This window comes from Salvia miltiorrhiza, unplaced genomic scaffold, assembly GCF_028751815.1.
Source record: "Salvia miltiorrhiza cultivar Shanhuang (shh) unplaced genomic scaffold, IMPLAD_Smil_shh original_scaffold_386, whole genome shotgun sequence".
NCBI classification, from domain to species: Eukaryota; Viridiplantae; Streptophyta; class Magnoliopsida; order Lamiales; family Lamiaceae; genus Salvia; species Salvia miltiorrhiza.
In genome coordinates this window covers 353,561-375,391 of record NW_026651539.1, presented here as the reverse complement: position 1 = coordinate 375,391, position 21,831 = coordinate 353,561, and the positions used below count along the sequence as shown (strand labels likewise).

At 34.3% G+C, this 21,831-nt stretch overlaps 2 protein-coding genes across 2 annotated transcripts; both read left to right on the top strand.

The window, feature by feature from the left end:
• Nucleotides 1-6,652: 6,652 nt before the first annotated feature.
• LOC131004343 (cyclin-B1-2-like) lies at nucleotides 6,653-9,478 on the top strand. The gene is made up of 4 exons (XM_057930988.1): nucleotides 6,653-6,992; nucleotides 7,083-7,183; nucleotides 8,680-8,777; nucleotides 9,233-9,478. Exons 1-4 carry the CDS (start codon nucleotides 6,873-6,875, stop codon nucleotides 9,331-9,333), a joined length of 420 nt encoding a protein of 139 aa, XP_057786971.1. The 5' UTR covers nucleotides 6,653-6,872; the 3' UTR covers nucleotides 9,334-9,478.
• Nucleotides 9,479-11,252: 1,774 nt separating this feature from the next.
• LOC131004368 (uncharacterized) lies at nucleotides 11,253-15,188 on the top strand. Its single transcript, XM_057931040.1, has 6 exons — nucleotides 11,253-11,399; nucleotides 12,156-12,515; nucleotides 12,831-13,314; nucleotides 13,672-13,970; nucleotides 14,200-14,555; nucleotides 14,857-15,188. Exons 2-5 carry the CDS (start codon nucleotides 12,219-12,221, stop codon nucleotides 14,530-14,532), a joined length of 1,413 nt encoding a protein of 470 aa, XP_057787023.1. The 5' UTR covers nucleotides 11,253-11,399; nucleotides 12,156-12,218; the 3' UTR covers nucleotides 14,533-14,555; nucleotides 14,857-15,188.
• Nucleotides 15,189-21,831: the final 6,643 nt, after the last annotated feature.

The window sequence follows — 21,831 nt, the reverse complement described above, 5'->3', positions numbered from 1 at the left end:
TTGCATACATATGATCATGTTACATAATTTTTTTTAATGAAATAGTAATAACATACTACATTTTCGTGTGTGCGTGTTGGCCAAGCGGTAAGGGGTTAATGCCTTAAAGGTCTTGGGTTCGAGTCCCCTGTGACGCGGCCTTTAAATTTCTTTATTTAATACTGTTAAGTTATCAAAAAAATAACATACTACTACTTTTTTCTAATTGATCGCTGTATTCTAAAAATGCAAATAAAATTATTAAAATATTGATATTAATAAGATTTATTTTCTAATTGATCACAGTATTCTAAAAATGAAAATAAAATTATTAAAATATTGATATTAATAAGATTTGTGATTTATGATTATACATGGACTTTTAATATATTTATTTATTTATTATTTCTTTAACATTGATTACGCCAACGCATGTAAAAATTCTAAACATTTAAAATTAGTCAAACAACTATAATTGTATATCAATCACAATCCTATTAAATTGATTATAATATAATCAACACATTATAATTTATTGTAGCAATTAATAAATATGTTGTGTATAATAATTCTCCTCTCTATATAAACTTCAATAATTGTTTGATAAAATCACACTTGCTACCATGATTTCATTTTCACTCTGAAACAATTTAGTATCTTAAATTACCACAAGTAACACCATGTAATTTATAAGAGTAATATTAACAAAAATGTTGAAAAAACGAATGTTAATAACATTTAAGAGCAGTGGAAATTAAATAACACACAATATACGTTGTCATGAGATTATATAAAAAAATACAACCTGAGAATGCCCCATGACCAAATCCACTATATTAACAACATTACAAAGTACAATACAAGATCTCTTGATACTCAACCTTTACAAACCGCCTAAGGATAAACATCTATCTATTAATTGTACCTGAAATGTTTATTCAACACAAAAAACAATAGTCGTATAACCTAAGGTTAAACAGACAAATAAACAACCTCCTACACTCTAATTACATTAGTCTTTGATTATTGCCCTTGTCATCCCGACAATACATAGATAGTATTTACAGATTGATTGTCTAAGAATCCTCCGTGAAATTAAAGCTCGAAAAGCTGGTTTCATATTTGCAGCAGGAAAATGACGAAATGATTATGTTAGGTTGGTAAAAATGCACTTGCAAGTCGTATGCATGAGATAATCATTTTGCAACTTTTACATAGTGTCATGTCGTGGTTAGTTTCCTCCACTTCTCACTTCCATACACCTTGTACAACCGCTGCAAAGCCTCTCAGAAGACTGCTAGTTAATATGTCGTGGAATGTTGGTAGGAGATCATGCTTCCTAAAAAATAGGAACTGTCGTCCCATTATCTTGGACCATGATAAGATCAAATTTCCACTTATTAAAAACGTGTCTAACTACATAGAACGCATTATTCCACAACCAAATAATAATAAAACGTAAAATAAATGGAAATATTAATAATATACATTTACTGATGCAGAGTCAAAATCAGCTTCAAAGCACACTCTTAGAATGTTGCTGGAATCCAGAAATATTGATAACAAAATGTTATCAACACTGGAATCAACATTGTTGGAGTCAATATTAACTCTAAGACACTCCATAATTTTTTTAATATCACTTATGTCTTTATCGTGGTCCTTTATCCAAATTTATATCCAAACAATGTCATATCGGCGATTAAAATGGAAGATTATTTGTGTTTATGATCGTACATTGCAAAGCCCCAATGATATTTTTAATTATGAATGTGTTTGTTTTTCATAATCGTGAGGTGAAATTCTAAATTCAATTTTATATTTTAAAATTATTACTTAGTTATATGTTTTGTTATCTTTCGTTGATTATATATTCCATGTATCGTAACTTTTAGTATTTACATATTTTTATTTTTGGTTGTCCCATAATTTTTTATTTATTTTTATTTTTAGTAAGTGAGACTCTTATTCCACTTCACTTCAATCACTTTAACACTTTCATAAAGATGAAACCCTTATTATACTTACGATACATACAACCACTTTACTAAAATTCGTGTCATTCTCAATTGGATATTAAAAATTGGGACGGTCAGAGTGTTTTTTAATTAGTCGCATGTTCATCGCTTAGTTCAAGCCTATATTGAAAGAAGATTGTTTTGGTGATGCATAATAAACATTAGTATAAAACAACAATCAATATTTACTTTTTAAAATTCATAAGCAGTACGGAGAATCACTTCCAACAATAATTTTCCGCTAAACCTTCACCATATCATCATTAATTAATAGTAATAATTAACTCAATTATTACTTACATTAATATGTATATAGCCATATGTATATATAATTAATTTGTTTAAATAATTTTCATTTTAAAATTAACCAACTCAATTAACTCAATTTTATCTTTTTTACGAAAAAAATTTATTGTCAAATTTAAAATATTTTTTATAAATACTAGTATAACATAATGTATATCTATTATGTATTTGAAAGAATTTTGGTGAAATACACGTCCACACATATCTATAGATATACGAATATTTATTAACACTTTATATATATTATAAACTTTGAAACAAATTACATTTTTGTTCTTTCTTCTTTTTTCAATGAAATAACTATTATTTTTCTTACAATATTTTAGTTATTTAAGGAATATAAATTTAAAATCCTTTTTTATTTTATATAAATCTGATGAAGTAGTTCTAAAATATTTTTCAACTTAAAAATTATAAATATGTATTAGTTTAAAATATTAGTACAATTAAAATAATATTCTAACAATTAAATCGACATCACATTATCAATTTTGTTACAAATCATAAAATTTGAAGTTATTCATATTTATATATAACTAAAAATTTAAAAATATAGCATTATTATTTATTTCCTACGCATGGCACGGAGAGCACAGAGCAAATCTAGTTATGTATACTTTAATTTTGTGGATGTTAATTTCTTTCTTTCATGATTTATTTGAATCGATGTCTTCTAGCATGCAAAATAAGAATGTTTTTTAATTATTTTTAGACGAAAATAAGAATGTTTTAGGAGTGTAGCTTTATTGGGTTCGCTTTAGAAAGAGCAAGTCTTCTTTATTCCTTGATTGTGTGTTTAGCCATCAATTGAGTAAACTGCAAGATAGTGTATTAAATTTCATTTTGACCCCTCAATTATATGAATATTTATATATACGCATAGTGTCACGTTGTTGGACGTTGCCTTCTCATCAAACTATCAGTAAATTAAATTTGGTCTCTCTCTCAAATATTTAACTCAACTTTAGCTTGAAGTGTAAGTTATTAAGTTAGTCCAGCCGGAAAATCGAAGTTGTGCGACATATTATATTTAGCCGGAAAAAAATTAGTAAAACAAAAAAAAAACTTTTGTAGCTACAAACAATGCACAGTTTAATTTGTGATTAAAATTTAATTTAAAGTTCACACAAGTTCTTGGTGACTATACTTTTGTTGGCACTTAAAAAGCAAACATTCTTTTTTGTCCATCTTTTAAAAGGTTTCGTTTTGTTTCCAACTTTTTAGTCACTGGGCATGTTTGCTCTTTTTGTGATCGTATACCACATACGCCAACTTGTACCACCAAAATCAATTTATTTCATTTTTCTCGATAAATATTTTTAGAAAAATTATGTAATAGTGTATTTGATCTAGAAATTCATTTAATTTTAAATATTATTTCCCTTTGGGGATTTTAAGGGGGTGATCCCTTAGGTAATTTTTTTAAAAAAGTTTAAGATAGTTAGTTCGTTTTAGTTTGTTTCTTCTTTGATGTTGTTTGCCTTGCCTAATGGGGAGAGCCTTTTTTGGCTAGCCCTTTAGCTGTATTTAGCATGTTCTCTCTCTTCTTTTTCCTGTTTTCTATTTTGGGTGTTGCCACTTCAGGTGGCTTTTTTAAAAAAAAAAAAAAAAAACTCTACCTCCGGCCGCAGCCCCATTCTTTTTTTTTTTTCTTCTCTTTCTTCTCCACCCCATTCTTCTCTTTCTTCCCATCCCCACGGCTGATCCTCTCTCTCTTTCCCATTTCTTTTCCATCTACAATCGCTCCGGCCAACTCACCACACTCAATCTCTCTGCCCTCAACTTGACAAGTGAAATTCGTTCATTTTTCTGCAATCTATCACGGTTGGCCCTCTTCCTTTCCTCTTTATGTTTTTTTTTTAAAAAAATAGTAGTGTGTGTTATACATGCGCCTTATAAAATTGCCTAAAAGTTTGGTTGCTAATTTTAGAGCTCAATATGAGTCGAGGGGGTGCGCCAGCACGCGGGCGGCTCTAACGCCAAGGCATAAGGCGGCCGTTAGAGCCGCGTTGGAATTGCTCTTAGGTGAATATACACAAACAATTTAGTTTTATGGTGAATCTGAACCTAGCGTTTTAACATCGGATATGAGCTAGTGTTTAATATATATATACCACAATTTGCTCGTGATTAATATAATTAAGATTGTTCCATCGCAAGAAGTCTAATTCACCACTTTCGATTTCATTATGGATTTTACCTAGTTAAACTTGTACAAGAATGGTAGGCTGTTTGGGGTTTTTTTATTTAGTTATTGCTATTTTTTTAGCATTCCGTACACTTCATTTTCATGCATTTTTTTAACAATCACTTAATATAATAAATAATTGTTTGCAATTCAATTAATTCAACATCAAGTAGATTGAAAGCATACAAAAACATACTTTTATGCATTCTTTTAAAAAAATATATTTCATTTTCTAAATAAATAAACTAACTTTCATTGTTAATAATTAGTAATTTTACTTTTAGAATGGACTCCAATTCAATATTAAAAATTAAATAAGAAAAAAAATAGGATAAAAATAACATAAATGTAACAAATCAATGTACAATGTCAAATAATTAATATGGATAGTTGGATATACTATAAATAAAGTATTATATTTTTTCTTCTATTTCTGATTTATATACATATATATAGATATATAAAATAAAATATATATCTATATTTAAAATTAATTTTTTTTTAAAACTCAAAAATTGGGAGGGGGCTTCAGCCCCCCTGAATCTGCCACTGCCTGCAACATATATAGCAAATAGAATATCATATTCATAGAGACCGACAAGCGAAAACACAAAGAATAATTCAGCACAAATACATATTCAATATCTAGGAAAAACAATAAAGGGTGGTGAAGATCTAAAACTAGATACAAATCAAAGCAAATACAATTTAGAGAATGAAATCAGATAATAAAAACACTGACTCTAAGAAATGTAATAACATTAATTAAACTTATGTATTTAACCTATTAATTCAATTACCAATTTAATCCGGACATGATGAAAGATCACAATTTTATTCATAATCTTCACTAACAAACAACTATAAAAATAGATTAATAAATTCTCTATCACATTCAAGTTTCAATTCTCAAATTGATCAGCTAGACATGCAAATTATTGGCAAAATAATTTACAAGAAATCAGACAACATGAATCATGAATCATAAACTGGAGGGCAAATTGATATCAATAAATCAAACACACATATTCATTCAATTGCATACAAACCCTAGAATCAAAAAAGAAACTTGTTAGGCATAATTACATAAAGTAAAGACATAATTAAAATAAAAGCAATTGAATTAAATAAAACTTGCAGAAAATAAATTTAAGCTATAAAAACTGAGAAAATAATAAATTATAAATTTAGGGTATGAAAAATGGTGACAATGAGTGTCTAATAGGCCAAAAAAAGGACCTATATATAAGCACATGAGAAAAACATAGTAAAAATTCAAAAATACAGACAAAAACACATTTGGGGTCCACTCTTAGAGGCTTTCCGCCTTTTTCCTGTGGTCAAGGGCCGCAGCTACGGGGTATGACCGTGGGAACGCTCTGTATTGTCGCACAACAGTAGTGGTTATGCCCGCGGCCGCGAGCGTGACCGTGGGGCACTTGATGTTTCGCCTGGTGTTTTGCTTCGGTTGTATCTCCCTCGTGTGAGCTCTGATTTGCAATCCGTTTGCACCTACAAACTATCGAGATGACCTACAACTTTCATTCAAACCTTTCAACGATATTCACTGATGAATGATTTTTAGACGACGTGTCATTGCTCACAAAAACTGCATTACACTGGCTCTTTAGATTGACTTCTGTGTTGCTAGTTAAATGGTGATTTTGGATTTACTTTTGTAAAATGAGGTTACATATAGAATAACCCTTAAAAAAAATCAAACCAGAAATAAGACTCAATTAATGATTTAAATAAGTCCAAGTTAATATCAATTACGGCCCAACTCATTTTATGATCTCAGCCCACTTAGTGCTCGTTTGGTTCAAGTAGAGAAATGAAAAGAGAATAAAATCAAATAAAGGAGTGGAATGGTATCAATAACCATTACTTTTATTGAGTGTTTGGTTTGACAATGGAAATGAATCATTAGTAAGGGATTCCCTTTCTTTTATTTCCCCTCTATTTTGAGGGGTAACAAATTGGGTGATTGGGTTACCCTCAAGTATGGGTAATGATTATCTCATTACCCAAACCAAACAACAAGTAATGGATTCAATTACTTGATTGTCTTTCCAACCTCTAAAAATACCCAATCAAACGTGGGCTTAATTAATCAAAACCCAAATAAGCCCAGCAGATTAATTAAAACAAAGCCCGAAGTTGTAGCCCATCTCATCTCTCTCAATTCACGCCCAAATTCTGCCGATCATCTGTCTCTCTCATTTGATCTCTTTGGGCCTGTGGAGCCCACACTCCTACCATCAATTTTTCATTTTCTTGCTCTGAAAGAAATTAGTAGTTATTTTCTCTTCTTCTTTTTTGATACTTCATATTTTCGCAAACAAAAGCAGAACGAAAATTCACAAACTACAGCAATAATCATGGACCCCGCGAAGACGATACCACTGGAAGGCCGCGCCGACGATTTGCTACGCTTCGGGATCCACGGCGTCAAGAGCGATATCATCGAACCCCACCCTCTTCAATCTGCCCGTCGCTCTGTAATGTTTCAATAATTTCACTCTCTCTCTCTCTCCCTCCGCCTATTGATTTGTGTCTTTCATGCTGAGTTTTTGTTTTGTAATGAACAGGCGAAGCAAACGCAAGAAGAGATGAAGAAGAAAATCCTGGCGAATACTTACGGCGCAGCATTCCTGATGAAGATGGAGATGGATCGTCAGATTCTCTCCAAGTTTGTGTTCCTCTAGCTCGTTACTCTTTCTCTCTCTCCACACACACGCGCTCGCACTCACTCTTAATTTGCTTGTTTTGTGTAGTGAACATTAGGAGCTAGGGTTTTTAGTTTGGCGGAAAATTGGGGTTTTTTATTTCGAATTTTTATACGTTTGAGTCTGGTTTAATCGAGATTTCTTTCCATATTAATTCAAGTTATTACGTCTTCTTTCTGCTATGATGTTTCCGTTCATTTTTGTTCCTGGTGCTTTCTTTTTGGAGAGCTTATAGTAATTTCCAACAACTTAAAAGGTTTATACTTAATTGATGTAAGCTAGAGAGGGAATTGTGAGTTATAAAGAGAAAATCCTAGTTAGAGAGAGAAAATTGACGAGATATTAAATTGGAAGGGTATATGATGAAAATAACTAACAACAATAGAATTTTTTTTATGAAATAATCGTTGCTTTTAAGATTATGAAAAAATTAGTTGCGGTTGAGGAACTTATTTTTGGGGAGCTTATAAGTTATTGGAGTTTAGTTGTATCGCTTATAAGTTTTTTTTGGAACTTATTTTGGTTAAACACTTCTCAAGAGCTTATAAGCTCCTAAACAACTTATAAGTTGTTTTAAGGAGCTTATAAGCTCAGCCAAACACCCTCTTAGTTGTTAAGGTTGGAGTGGTACTTGGTTTCTAGTGCTATCAGAAACTGATTTGAGGATTATTTATATGCTACTGAAGTTTTCGTCTTGTCTATTACGCACCTGCCTTTGTAGATAGAATTTTATAAGTATTTTAACTTTCTCATATATGGAATGTGGAAATGTGTCCTGGAGCTGATTAAAAAGCTATGATAATAACCTGTAATGATGCTGGTGATATTGCTACAATGTGTGGGTTATGACATGGATCATTTGTTGGAAGAAGATTCTTGAAATGCAGCTCATGTGTTCCTTCTTATGAACATATATTCAATCTCGTGTAGTTTTGTTTTGCTGTAATCCTTCTGAATGGTCTAAGTGATGAACTAGCTGAATCAAGAATAAGTCTGATGAATTTAAGTTAGATTATGTGTGAAACTTAGTGCAATTATGCTCTAATAAAGTAATAATGCCGTGCAATTGTAATCAAACAATGTCATTTTCTATCATTATCAAAGTTAATGTGCTTTATTTTGTTTTAGTGAGTGATATTGTTTCTTGTCATGAGGCCCATGACTTATGCTATCATGTGTTCCTCAAATAATATACTTGCATATTCTTGTGTTTGTGAAGTTCTTAATGTTCTTTTACTTCATGTAAAATTTTGTATATGTTTGTTTCATTTCATAATAGTGATGTCAAAATTAGTTCCATATGCTGAATCTTGCAATAAATAGTTCCAAATTTATAAATCCTGTCCATGAGCTGCATAAAATCCTGCATATGTTGCAATAAATATCTCTCGGATATTATTGTTAGCCTTGCACAAATTCTGCTTAATATATTGTAATGCAACCACTTTTTGCTGCACAGATTTCAAAGGCCTCCTGGTGTAGTACATTCGTCGTTTGTAGGTCTAGAGGCCTTTACTGGAACTATGGAAGAGTTTGGTTTTGAAGATTATCTCAACGGTAAGGAAGTACTATTCAAATCACAGAACTTTTTCCATTTAACGTTTCATCAGTTTTACCTTGGATGATAAAGCTTATAAGTGGTAAAAGTTATATATATACCTTAAAACTAAAAACAAAACTTCTCTGCTGCGACCTTTTCATCATCTTTTTCAAAGCCATACACGAAGTCCTAATTATAAGGCTCTAAGTTCCAAGTTCATTCTCATGAATAGCACATCAATGTCTATTGCTGAAGTTACATCTATTATATTTTTGCTGTATTCGTGTTTCCATTCATGCATTTACAGGTAGCTTGCAGTTAAGTACAGAACTGATTTCTGAACTGTTAGTTGAGTCTCGAGTGAAATTATGGTCTAATGCTATGATCATGCAACCTGAAAAATGCTGTGAAACAGTTCTGATTGTATTTATGAATCCTTGCTCTATTCCTGAACTTTTATATTGCGTTTCAGATCCTAGGGAGTCTGAATCATACCGTCCAGTTGACCTGCATCACGGTATGGAAGTTCGTCTTGGTCTGTCGAAAGGACCGCCATGCCCCAGTTTCATGTGAAGCATGGATCCTAGGCCTTCTCTTGGTGTATTGATACTATTACATTTTTCTCTGTCCACTTAATAGACTGTGTTCTTGGTGTATTCATACATGGAATTTATCATTGGCATGAGTATCGCATGTTCTTTCCTTTTTTGTTTGATTATTTTCTTCTTAATAATTGTATGCTAAATCAAGTGGAAACCCAACCCTTTTTTTTTTGGTAAATAGAGGGGGTTTTATTACCAATGAGCAATATCGCAAAACTTTACAAGTTAACAAAGCAAAGACTACTAATTGGGTCTAATTCTTCAAATATCTCATCACTTTCCTATCATTTGCTCCCATTGTAATTATGTGTAGTTGGCACTGTCTAACCACTTGTTCAACCGTACACACATTATCCCCAAATTTCCTTGCATTTCGTTTTTTCCATATACAATAAATCGCAGAAGATAGCACCAACCTATAGAGAAGTTGCCTTCCAGACTTGGTTCTGTATTGTGTCTCCATGAAGCGCAGCTCCCCTTGCCAATCTAACACTTGTTCATGAACTCCACTCCATTCAGCAAGTTGCTTCCAAATATTTGCAGAAAAAGAGCACTTGAAAAATAAGTGATCAATAGTTTCATTCTCAATCATGCACAGAGAACACTCCTTGTCACAATAAATTTCAATTTTCTCCAGCTTTTCCATAGTAAATAGTCTTCTTAAAATAACCAACCAAGTTATAAATATAAACTTGGTGGTGCAATATTCCTTGTAAGCATCATTTGCCACTCCACCTTTGATATGCCGGATCAGTTAATATTTCAGAAATTTAACCGGATCATTTTAATATGTTCCTTAATTTAGTGTTTCTTTCTATTTTTTGTAAAATTGGTTAAACTCTTATTCTACTTTAATACTTTCATAAATATGGGATTCTTATTTCACTCACAAAATTAAGGTGGTAATCAGTCCGATTCGATTAAAATCGAATTGATTTTTTGGTTAACTGGAACCGAATAAGGGCGATTTTACTAACCGCTAACCGAATTGGTTAATATATACTGTTAATCGGTTAACCGCAAATAATCAATTTATTTAATTAAAAAAAATGCACTTCCATTGCTACTGAAGAGATTCGAACCTATGCTTTAGGAAGAAAGAGTAAAGTCTTATCCACTCTATCAATTCATCATTTATGTTTACATATAATATAAAATTATTTTTATAGAAACTTGTAATTAATTTCAATTACTTTATTTTAATTGTTATAATAAAATAAAATATTTTAATTATTAATTCAGTTAATCGATTTTAATCGATCGGCTACCGGTTAAACTGATTAACCGAATTCTAGAGAATTCGATAACCGAAAACCGAATCGAACTAATAAAAATAGATTATCGATTAATTGATTTATCAAAAATTCGATTTGGTTACGGTTATAACTGATTAACCGAACTCGTTTTACCATCTCTATACAAAACACTCAATCCTTTTATTAAAACTCATGTCCTTTTTAAATGGATAGTAAATTGGGGGATGAATGGAGTATAATATTTATAATACATTCATTTCAAATATCTAAATCAAAGTGTTTCAACTTTTATAATAAAACTTTTTAATTATTCAATGTCTTAGTCAGCCACATATTAAATTACTATAAAACTTTAATCAAATGAATAAGTTGTAAAATAAACTATGAATTATTTATATTTTATGTTAGAATTTAACTTTTAGAACTTTCACAAAATTCATAGTAGGCGTATTTTGAAAAATTAAGTATATGAATTTTTCTTAAAAACTTGTCTTATTTTTACTGTTTATTAAAGCTAAATATTAAGTAAGTTTAATAAAAAAAAATACTCATTCCAATATTAAAAACAAAAAAGGGACGCAAAACTATAAACAAATTAAAAGCCCAAAAGGATTATTAGAAAACGAAAATTAATTAAAGCACACAAAAGGGGGAGAAAGTGCCAAAAAGGAAAAGGGAAAGTAGAAATAGCAAAACTGAAAACCAGAACGAGCTAACGAGCCCTAGCTGTTTGTCATCTTCTCACTCACTCCACAGCTCGCCGCTCTCTCTCTCTCTCAAGGTAACAATCGAAGTCTCTTCCTCCTGTTGTTTAATGTAAAATTTCCCTACGCATTTACGGTTTCTAGTGAACTGTCACCCGGGTGTTCTCAAGTTTGACAATGGTGGAGAGTTTTGCTTTAACGTTGTTCAATTTTCACGTAACCATACATGTTGCATCCTAATTCCTAAATTTGGTTGCAATTTAAAATTTTCGACGGTTTTGTTGATTATTTCACGTGCATAACCCTAGGTAATTTTCTTGCGCTCCATTTTATCTCCACATTTAGAAAATGTTTTCAATCCTTATTTTTTTTTTTTAGAAACGTGCCAGGATCCAAATTTGATTGGTCTATAGGTGAAGTTGACTGTGTAGCGACTCCAAGTGTGTAGCGTAGAGTGGAGCATAGGTTGGGTTGATATTGTAGTAAGAAATGACTGTGGTAGCCACATTGATGCCATTTAGATATATCGAGGTGCCATTGTCACAATGCCAGAATGGCTTAGTGTTCTTGCAATGAGTTTTGTCATTTGAACGATAACTGCTTCCTGTATTTCAGCCTTTCTGCTATTTTGGTTGGAAGTACACTATAATTGAGTGAGATATACCTCGATAATTAGGTATGAGTGCATATCAAATCACATCTAAGGATAGCTCTAATTTCTTGTAACTGTGTTTTAACGGGGAGCAGATTGTAATCTTACTAAAACAACATATTTATACTCGAAAACTTCAACTTCTGTAGGTTGTAATTATTTGCCTTTCTTTTCTTGTCAGTTTTTTTATTTTGTCCTATCAGTGAATCAAAGCAGACCCAACAGTTAGTCCGGTTTGGCTGGCATGGGAAGTAGAGAAGAGTTGGATGTTGATGATGATTTTAATGAAATTTACAAGGCATACACTGGTCCAATGGGTTCTAATGCGCCAAATGAACCAGAAAAAACAAGCAAAAGGTCACATGCAGGTTCTGATGAAGAGGAGCAAACTCGTGATCCTAATGCTGTCCCAACAGATTTTACTAGCCGAGAAGCAAAGGTTTGGGAAGCCAAATCTAAGGCTACAGAGAGGAATTGGAAGAAGAGGAAAGAAGAAGAAATGATTTGCAAAATATGTGGTGAATCAGGTCACTTTACTCAGGTACATTTCTTGCAATATTAGTCGACTGCATCATTGTTTATGTATGTGTGTGTGAGAGAGAGAGGGGTTCTTCTTTTGGTCACTTCAGTACCTTCCTCTACTTTAATATATTCTGTCAATTCTCAAATTTAATTGAAAAATGGATCTCCTTAATCTTTAAAATCTGGATCAGTCTTTCTTAGAATTTAATCAATTGGATGCATGTCACTAAACCTAGCTCTTGCATCCTTCACGTGAACTTTTGTTATGTGCTTTGCTTATTTATTGAAACCACTCTCATTTTATTATTACAGTTTCTAATAAATAGTGTTTTAGGGTTGCCCATCTACTCTTGGAGCTAATCGTAAGTCGCAAGACTTCTTTGAAAGGGTGCCTGCAAGAGATCCTCACGTGAAAGCTTTGTTCTCAGAAGATGTAGTAAACAAAATTGAGAAAGATATTGGATGTAAAATCCAAATTCAGGAGAAGTTCATAATTGTAAGTGGCAAGGATAGGTTGATCCTGAAGAAAGGCGTTGATGCTGTTCATAAGATTAGGGAAGAGGCTGATAGTAAGGGTGTTCATAAATATCCAGAAGATGGCGAGCGTAAAGGTTCTTCAAGCTCTCCAATTTCGCAGTCCAGGTCATTTGAACGTAGAAGTCCCGTTATCTCTCGGCTGGGACGGTCTGGATCCCAAAAGTCCAACCCCAGCCCCCACCGTGCTGCACATATCTCTCATAGGTATGGCAGACAAGAGAAAGGCATGGAAGACCGTGTGCGTGAAGATCTTCAAAAACTCTCAAGTGCTTCTCCCCATGGTAGGTGCAGAATTTGGACAGTTTAATATTTTAGTATTCACTTCTAGTCTTTTCTAAGCTTCATATTTGTCTGGTCCATCGTTTTCAGTAATGTTGCTTGTTTTTCTAATCTTTTTTGCAGCAAGAGGTAAGTTCTTAGGCTCAAGCGTTATGTTCGATTGTGATATTACTTACGTGGTGGTTCTGAATTGAAAAAGGATGGGTCTCCCAAAAGATTTTTTTTTTATCAAAGACTCCCAAGTCTCGTTTGCCCCAGATGGATTCACTAGGAGGGTTTAAGATAGTGTCATGATAAAGCTGCAAGAATTGTTAAACATCTTGAAAGGAAGTGCTAAACACTACTTTCCTTTGGTGAAGCTTATGGTAGTGATGGAGGTAGAGGGCGATCAAGCCATTCCAAGTCTCCAGCCCATCCTTCTTACGTAGGAAACTCCTTTAATTCATATGAAGGCCATTCTCAGAATAGAAGCAGCTTCAGGGCGGATGGATGGAGTGCTGACAGAGCTGGATCTAACATGCAGCCTGAAAGTAAGTTTGACTACCCATCCTTTCCCCAGACACTGGAGGAATTGGAGTTGCAATATAAAAGGGAGGCAATGGAACTTGCTAAACTTCGGGACAAAGAAGAAGATGATGAAAATTTCAAGCATCGTGAGGTTTGTTATGCTTCTATATTTTTAAATGAAGCCATTTCAAGCTTAATTTTGTGCATATTGCATATCCTGAGTGCCGCTTAAGCTAAAATATTAATTGCATATTATCTTTTTCCAAACACATGAATTTCAATATGTAATGCTGCTTCATTCATTTTAGGCTAGTCCGTTTTTTAATTATTAGCAAAGTAGTAATTAGTCTCCATTGCCCCCTCCCCCTCCAATTTTTTAGGCTGTTACAGAGATGAGAGATAATTTCTTGAGAAAAGTAGCTACAATGAAGGGTGAACAAGCAAATATGTGGGAAGAGTTTCTTCAGTTACATGAACAGAGGAGGCAAGAAGCATGTCAACACATTCCTGAATCTGATTTTACTGGTTATAAGCAACCGAGTTACCCAGACTTTGATAGTTCCGGAAATCTTTATCACTCTGGACCTGGTATGCACTCGAGGGGCAGGTTTCCAAATGCTATGGACAGTTATCCTTCTAATAGGCCCCATGACAGTTGTGATGATTTCCAGCGTCACAGGCGTGACTTCGGGAAATCTTATAATCGATACTAAAATGTGCGGTGAAATGGAAATTGGTGAGTCGTCTACCTTTAAATCCCCTTGTGTCGGTGTGTGACAATATAGGCGAGATTTGCAACGGTGAATTTCTTGACAACCAAATTGCCTTGATATGAATCAGAACAGCACTCCAAAGCAAATATTAGAATTCTTCTACATAGAACTGTAGGTTTTTGAGGGTATGGATAGGAAGGATTTTGTTAATATAGTAGAGTTACAAGCTGCTGTCACGGTGCCAGATGCAGATTTTGTAAATTGGTGTCTTTATTTTGCTGAAAATGCAATCATAAGCTGAATTACCGCTTCCAAAATTTTCAGGCTATTATTGTTGGTTGGCTGCAAGTGTTGCACTCGGAGCACTCTGTCTAGGTAAGTATCCATGGTTATCATGCATACATGTCAGCTCTAGAATGCAGCATCTTTTTTCTCCATCGTGAGAGAGACATCTCTGTTGCTTCCAGTCTTTGTAGGACTGCCTTTTGTAATCCAAAAATCTACTGTTTATGCAATTGAACTATGGAATTTTGGATTTTAGGTATTAGATTGGTAAAGAGAGGTGTTATTGATCCTATTGATGTTAGGAGCTTTTTGAACCACATTTTTTATTCTGTCAGCAAATCAAATGATATGTTGCTTGGCTGCTTTTATAAGCCTGCTTGTTTCTATACATTCTTTTTGGGGATGATTTTGTTATGTCGTAACAATGTGGAGTAGTAGAACGAGTCCGGCCTTTGTTCGTGCTAAAGATTGCCCCAAACTATATATGAAAGAGGTTGGGGGCGAGGTATTTGACCCGATTAGGTAAGGATGGTGCAACTCCTCTTAACCGTTGAGTTTTTCGTTTAGCCCAAGAGTTGTTTTATCTTGGTGAATGCAGATACATGGGGGAAGCTGGTGGTTTATTTTAGCAAACGTAGTCTAGAAAAGATTTCTCGTCCCTTGTTGGCATAACGATGGATGGTTAATTTGCAGTTAATGTTATATCAAGCTCTGATGATTTGCTAATTAATTGTGAAAATTTAGTTTATAGGTAATTAGGTATGATGCATTAAGAGGCCATGCACTTACCTTTCCTAATATAGTTCTCTATTATGTTTGTATTTAGAGATCCTTGTACTTTGATATATTGTTTCGTTACAGTCCTACAACTTTTTCACTTTATTAGGCCCCTTTGATTCTATGATCAATACCATTGGATCCCTATTTATCAATTTAAACAAATTCATTAGTTTTCCCATTAACTATATCCAATAACATCAATTTATTATTAAAATAAATTCCACGTAAGAATTGGGTGGGGAATATTGTTGATTCTTGCAGTGGACGTGACAGATAAATTCACTCATCGATAGATAGGCCCTCCAAACAAATCATAGAATCAAAATAGAAATATAAGCTCTTGTGATTATTAAAATGGTGAGATTTGTTTGAATTTAGATCTAAATGTGTGACATATCTCCCCATCCAACTTTCCCTAAAATGGAAATTATTTTTTTAAAATAAAATTTTTCAAATGGATTGAATAATTATAATTATTGTTTTTGAGAAAGTTGTAGTTGATTTTATGTATTATATAAATATATATAATCTTTTAATAGGTAATACGAATAATTTATTAATTTATGCTAAAATTAAATATGGTATCTATCGAAGTTATATTTATTAAGATTTAATAGAATCAATCAAATATTCCCTTCGTTCACGAAAAGTATAACATTTTTGTCATTTTTTATATCTACTAGAAGTATGACACTTTTTTTTAGAACATGCACACACAATCTTTTTCTTATCTTGTATCTTATGTGTTGAAAAGCTAAGACATCCATACAAAAAACATCTATTTATATAGTTGATGAGTTTATACGATAAACAACAATTCCAAAAGGATAATTTGTTGCTTATGTATAAACCAAGCAAAAAATTGTGCTAATAATCATACCAAATAGCCAAAAGCATTCGTTAAAGGTCCTAGATCATAAGTAGAGCTTGCATCATTTTTTGATAGTATCAAGTACTTTACACAATCCTTCACATAATGGATTTATTAAGAGAGTTCACATATTAATGAAACTACTAGTTGTGTGATAATGATTACGCAAATAGTGAAGGATTTTTCACTCATTATAAAGAAGTTAGATATCTAAAAGAATGGGGGCCTACGACCGCTAGGCCAAAAAATGCAGAAGAGTTGTTTAACCTCAAACACACGTGCCATTAAGCGTGCCTTCGACATTATGAAGATGAGATGGGGAATACTCCTGAGCACTACGTACTACCCAGTGAAAATTCAGAATAGGCTCATAATGGCATGTTTCGTAATTAACAATTTTATTCGATCTGAAATGGTTATTGATACCATATAACAACAATATGACTCTCTATTAAATGAGGATGATGATATAGAACGAGAACACGAAGACTAGGTTGACGGAGTGGAGTCATCCCCGAAGTGGAATGCGAAGAGAGATGCACTAGCACAGGGCATGTGGCAACAATATATAAGTAATGTTTAAGGTTAGTGATATTTTGATTCACCCTACAAATTGTTTGGTCTCTTGTGAACTTACAATTGCTATGTTGTTTATATCCTGCCATGTAGGCTATGGATTCGTAAGACGATGCTTCGAAAGCTATATCCTCATTGTCGATATGGGAATGATTGAATGCCGCTAAATGTGTTGGCAAGGATGCAACGCATTTGGGGAGGTATTAATACAAGTGTTCCTTGAACCTCAAACCTCAAAAGGCATTCATATGATATGACGAATATCATCAGCGAGAAGTTGCATCAGGGCAGATGCCACTGTTTCTCGTCGGGCAGACATACACTATAACTCAAAAACATCAATCTACTACATCCCCAGTCAATAGAGCACATGGTGAACATCAGTCTAGAAAAGCACCACATATCCCCATGTGCTTTAGGGGTGACATTGAAATACAAGTTGCTTGTTTGTTCATGGCTCTCGTTCTTGTATAGTTTGGTGTGGTCTGTTGTAAATTATGACATCAATTTTTTTGTTCGTATGAATGCCTTGAAGTGGTATGTGGAGTTGGTTATTAACAACCTTCTATTTTTTATTTTTTTCTAGCCTCAGCTATTTTAACTCGTCTAAACTCATCAAAAGTCATTCCTAATGTATTAGTTTTTTGTAGTCTCTAGTTTTTAGTTATTAATACCCTGTTTGGTAGGACTAGATGTTCTTATGAAAAATATTTGTTAGTTGTTATTTTCATTTATTTTTAGATGTCTTGGGGATTATGGTGATTCATGTAACAACTCATGGTTCATGCCTTTCATGTTTTTCAATATAATTTATAATTTAATTATTCAGAAACTGTAATCATCACCTTTTAGAGGGTAAAAGGTAATTATGCAAATGAGTGGCCATTCGAAGCAATAAATGTACATAAATATACAAATTGTCACTTGGTCTTCATATTCTATACTCAATAAACACACAATGTCATTATATGTTAACTGACTTACAACCGTGTGAATTAATTAATGTGAGCCTTATACTCTTTGTGATGAAAGAACCAATAGAAATTTATTACCATTGCAGGTAATTTATTGCTAACCGCCAAATTCCTTGCATATAATTCTCTATATAAGGACTGGTTGGTGAACACAAAAAACACCAACAACCTTTTACTCTTCTGACTTACTGTAGCCATGAAATTCTCCAATATTCCTTCACAAAGTTGATTTTTCTATTACCAAAATAGATTGCCGAGATAGACTATTTATTGTTCCGGCGTATCATCACGAACGAATAAGACTGCTATCCGACACCGCCTCACAAATCACACCCATGCACTACTAACTGCCATGGGATCCATCAACCAAGAACTCAGGCGAGCCTTACGCTTCGTGGATGTAGGGAAACGAGTGGCTTTTCTGGAGGGGCACTATACAACATTCAAAAGGATTACTCGATTGCCAAAGACGCAATGTGATCTTCACAGTAACCGTGTCATTGCGGATGACTATGTCTGACAAAGGATTTTTAAGGTTTCAATATATATATCTCGAGAGGGAGGGGGAGAGGGGTTGGTCAGAGACTCAAGAGGTGCCATCCCGGCAACTTTTTGCATTTCAAGCATCTTTCAGTTTTGATGCACAGCTTCAGGCCTTCTTTCATGGACTTCATATCGCGGCCACTTTCTCCATACATGTCTAGGCCGAGTTGGATGCTGCAGTTGTAGTTTCATTACTCCATTCAGGTACGCATGGTTTAGCCCCGACAAGACACACAGTTACCAGGATTCGGCTTATCCTGCGTGGTATACAGGTGCGATTCACTCACATTCATCAAGAGGGCAACTGCCCAGCAGACTTTATGGCTCTCTATGGACATGATGTTTCAGTGATTTCTTCGTTCGATGCTTCCAATGTTCTTAGGTATTTTTTTAAAACTTGTTAGAATGGATCAATTGGGATATCCTAATTTTAAACTTAGATATGTGTAGGTTGGTTTTGTGTTTTATGTTTAGCTCTTTTTGTTTTTTCCTTTGGGGTTGTCACGTGTGGATCATTCCTAAGTTGGTGCTCGTTTGGTTGTTGAGCTTGTTAGTTTGGGTCACTCGTGACAACCTTCTTTTGGATGATAAGTAGTTTGCTTATCAGTGTTTTTTGAGGCCTTGGTCACTTTTGGACTAAGTCCTATTGTAAGCAAATACAAAGAAAGTATTAAAGAAATTATCAGTCACTCATTCGGTTTTCTCAAATAGGGATTCCACCGATTTCACGCTGTTTACTATTTTCCCCATCAACTAGATTCGATTTTTTTCTTTAATTTTCAACAAAACTAAGTGTTTCCATTTGTTTTCTTATTCTATATCTGCAACCTTATTTTGTCACTTCATGCACCTAAGCAATTCTTTTTTCATGAGAACATTAGTATCTGCATAGTAAGCTTAGGCTTGTAGACTTTTGCTATGCTTGGTCAAACATCTATTACTGGAAAGACTTCCCATCATTTGTATTGTGGACTTTTGCATTTTTGTGACCTTTCTTCTTCATCAAAATCGGTGCCTTCTATGCTGCCAGCGATGCCCATTAGTCGTAGGAGAAAAGTATTTCAAGCCTTAGTATATGATTCATCTGTTATATTCCATCTTCCACTTTTTGTGTGCAGCTTCTTTCTTTTGAGATTGCAGTTGGAGTGCCGAAATAGAGGACGAAGTTTGTAGGAGCTGCTATTGTTCATCCTATTTTTGCGCGAATCCATTTTATCAATTTTACCGAATTTTTGTGTGAATCTATGAATTTTTGAACATTTTTAGTGTAAATCCCTGCTTTTATGCATGAATTCATTTTTTGCGTGAATCCCAAATTTTATACATGAATCTCTGCTTTTATGCATCAAATTCAGTCCAAGAATTTGACATAAATTGTGCATAAATGTCCAAGAATTTACCAAATTCCCACATTAAATATATTAAATTCTTGCATTAAATATGCACATTAATCGTGTGGTGCGCATAAATCTTTTTAATGCGCATATATGATTCACATAAATCGAATTATTGCTCATTTGAAGCCGCGTCAATTAAGATCACTTCATACTGAATATTCCAAAATAAAAATCAAGCTCCAATCATTTATATTTTTATGATACAACACATTTTTTTCATACTAAACAAATAATAAGAAAATAAAATGGGTATAAGAGCATCCGCATTGGTGTTACATGATAGCTTACTTTATGATGGGGGGAACCACATGTTGTAAAGAAGCTGCATTGAGGTTACATGATAGCTTTAATTTTGATTTTTATGCTTTTCACTTAAATTTAATAGCTCAAATTTAAATAACACATTTTACTAATAATTAAAATTCCATTAAAATAAAAAATCTAAAAATTACATAAAAAAAACATAATTAAAATCCTAGTCTAGATAAGTCCACAACGCTTGAGCATTTCTTAGACCATGTGCTCGTGGGCCATCCTTTGTGCATCGCTCATATGCGTCGTATCCAGACTGAGGAGTTGCATATCGAGCTCCCTGTCCTTGAGCTCGTTCTTTTTGGCATACTCGGCGGTGATTTTTTTCAAGTTCTGGTCGGGCCGCTCCAATGCCTCTTTGTACTCCGATGGTTGCTCGGAGCTTGCCGCCTTCCCCTTCCCCTTCGCTTTCACCGCCCTCGCCGCCGCCTTGTTCCCAATCGGCCGGGCAGACGAGATCTCCTCGCCCGACGCCGAGGTGGTGAAGACGCCCTCCTCTGTAGTCTTTGTCCTCTTGGAGGAATGCACGTCTCCCTCGAGGTACATCGACTTGAACTTGTGATTGTGTCGGAGAATTTTCCACGCGTTCCAGTAGTTGAAGGAGGCGTTAGTTGCGCTCCGACTTTTGAAAAGAGTTTGGGCCTTGTCCCGGAGCATATCGTCAGAATGGCCGGAAGGCCACCGACTGCGCGTCTCCACCCAAATACTCTCCCACAGCCGCACCTCTTGGGCCACTCGGGTCCAGTGCCCTTAAATCTGGTGGTGCATGAGGTTGGCGCCGATGATGGGGTTGACACGGGCGACAATCCTCTTCCAGTAATCGTACCCCTTTTTATTTGTCCCACGGATGGCGTCATTTGTCTCCTCCATCCAAATTTGGACGATAATGTCCGTCTCTTCAGGGGTGTAGGTATGACGGGCAGTCTTTCCTTCGCCACCGGCGCCTGCCTGTCATGCCGATCTTGTGGGCGACTTATTTCCTCCGGCTGCCTTTCTTCGGTTTGGCGGCACTATGGGCTGCCGAAGGCATCTCCTCGCCGGATGGAGGAGCATCCCCCAAGTTACATCCCGACAAATCGGGATGATAGTCGTCGGATAGATCGGGACACCAATTTAGGTCATAGTAAGCTGGGTTGTGTGGATCCATGGAAGATGTAGAGAGATGATGAAAAAAGAAGTGAGGAAGATGAAGAAAATGGTGGAAGAAAGAAAGTGAGGAAGAAGAAGAAGAAGAAAAAAGAAGAAAAAGAAGAGGAAAAAAAATAAAAATAAAAAAATCGGTCAACAAAACACGCAAAACGAGGCAATCAAATTCGAATTTTGCATTTTTGCGCCAATCACCAACGGTCGAAAGGGCTACACGATAGAACGTGTAGCCCTCGTGTAACACTGGGCTGCATCGGTTACACGATAACAGCCTTACACGAGTAGGCCGCTATCGTGTAACCGATGCGGATGCTCTAAGATGTAACAAATCTAGAAAATTATATTATAAAATGTGGTTAGTTTAGAAAATGCCTTATTTTTAAATCGAATTCGAGATTTACTTTACAACCACTTG

Bases quoted from the DNA above. Each gene is read 5' to 3' on its own strand.
- LOC131004343 (XM_057930988.1), top strand. From the start codon at position 6,873: ATGGACCCCGCGAAGACGATACCACTGGAAGGCCGCGCCGACGATTTG. The intron at 7,184-8,679 runs GTTTGTGTTCCT...TTTGCTGCACAG, and splicing joins GATCGTCAGATTCTCTCCAA to ATTTCAAAGGCCTCCTGGTG. The intron at 8,778-9,232 runs GTAAGGAAGTAC...ATTGCGTTTCAG, and splicing joins TTTTGAAGATTATCTCAACG to ATCCTAGGGAGTCTGAATCA.
- LOC131004368 (XM_057931040.1), top strand. From the start codon at position 12,219: ATGGGAAGTAGAGAAGAGTTGGATGTTGATGATGATTTTAATGAAATT. The intron at 13,315-13,671 runs GTAGGTGCAGAA...CCTTTGGTGAAG, and splicing joins CTCAAGTGCTTCTCCCCATG to CTTATGGTAGTGATGGAGGT. The intron at 13,971-14,199 runs GTTTGTTATGCT...CCAATTTTTTAG, and splicing joins AAAATTTCAAGCATCGTGAG to GCTGTTACAGAGATGAGAGA.